Here is a 963-nt window from a genome sequence, read left to right as displayed (position 1 = left end):
CCCCCCCCCCCCCATTTTAATGGAATTACTTCCTAAGTGTGTGGTACTGTTGAGGATTTTGAAGGCTGGGGATCAAAAAAATAATTAAGTGTTTGAATAAGAATGAGGTCATATAGTGAAAGACAAGCTTAACTTTGAAATATTGAACAATGCCAAAGGTTGCATTAAACTTTACTTAATTTTTAAGAAATAATATTTGAAGGAATTTACTTTTTTGTTATCTTGTTACAGTCCTCCAACACAGAAATTTGCTGAGCAGATGGGTAAATATGTGCTTGCTCTTATAAATTTATGGTGTTTAAAAAGATAAACTACTTTATTTCATGTTTATATTTTATTTGATAACCACATGGTTTAACTCAGTAAGAAAAATACGCTATTTCAGTTTATTGATCTAAGTTTTCTTATTTACCTTGAGTTCAGCTTTACAAAATATAAAAGCTGTAACTCAGCTTGTATAACGAATCTATCCAGAACTTCCATGATTAAATGGCAACAAAATTATCTAAGCAAGTGTTGATTTTCAGAGATGAGCATGAACCAAATCTCATTTCCCAGTTAGAAATGCCCTCACTTGTGTTACCAAGCCAAGCATGTTATGCTAGTCAATACTTACATTTTATAAGGTTCTTATCTCAGAGTTATGATTAAAAGAAGGTTTCATCAACAAGCAGTTGAGTCAGAAGATACTTGGCATGGAGAATCTCCAAAGGGTCCCATGCATTCCACCTGTGAGACTAGAAGCACATTCATGTTGGCCTCACTATATTAATGGTGTTTCTTGAACACATATATGAGAAGATCATAAATAACAACAGGGGGAAGACAGATAAGAGTGTGTGTGTGAAAGAAGTAGGCAAGAGAAAATGTGAAAAGCAGGAGGAGAAAGTGGAAAGGGACTGAACTACAAAAATAGCTCAGTGCCACCTGGTGAAAAAAGAGGGTAATTACATGCCTTTGAGT

At 34.6% G+C, this 963-nt stretch overlaps 1 protein-coding gene across 1 annotated transcript in view; it reads left to right on the top strand.

The window, feature by feature from the left end:
- Positions 1–963, top strand: part of LCP2 (lymphocyte cytosolic protein 2) — an 81,284-nt gene that overhangs the window by 47,590 nt on the left and 32,731 nt on the right. The window contains exon 5 of the mRNA XM_019506526.1: positions 232–263. Within this exon, the coding sequence (XP_019362071.1) occupies positions 232–263 (32 nt within the window). The remainder of the gene's footprint in view (positions 1–231; positions 264–963) is intronic.

The sequence above is a fragment of the Gavialis gangeticus genome, unplaced genomic scaffold, assembly GCF_001723915.1.
Source record: "Gavialis gangeticus isolate Ggan-Ray unplaced genomic scaffold, GavGan_comp1, whole genome shotgun sequence".
NCBI classification, from domain to species: Eukaryota; Metazoa; Chordata; order Crocodylia; family Gavialidae; genus Gavialis; species Gavialis gangeticus.
Note: the sequence above shows the minus strand (reverse complement) of the source record. Positions and strands in the feature narration are given on the sequence as shown.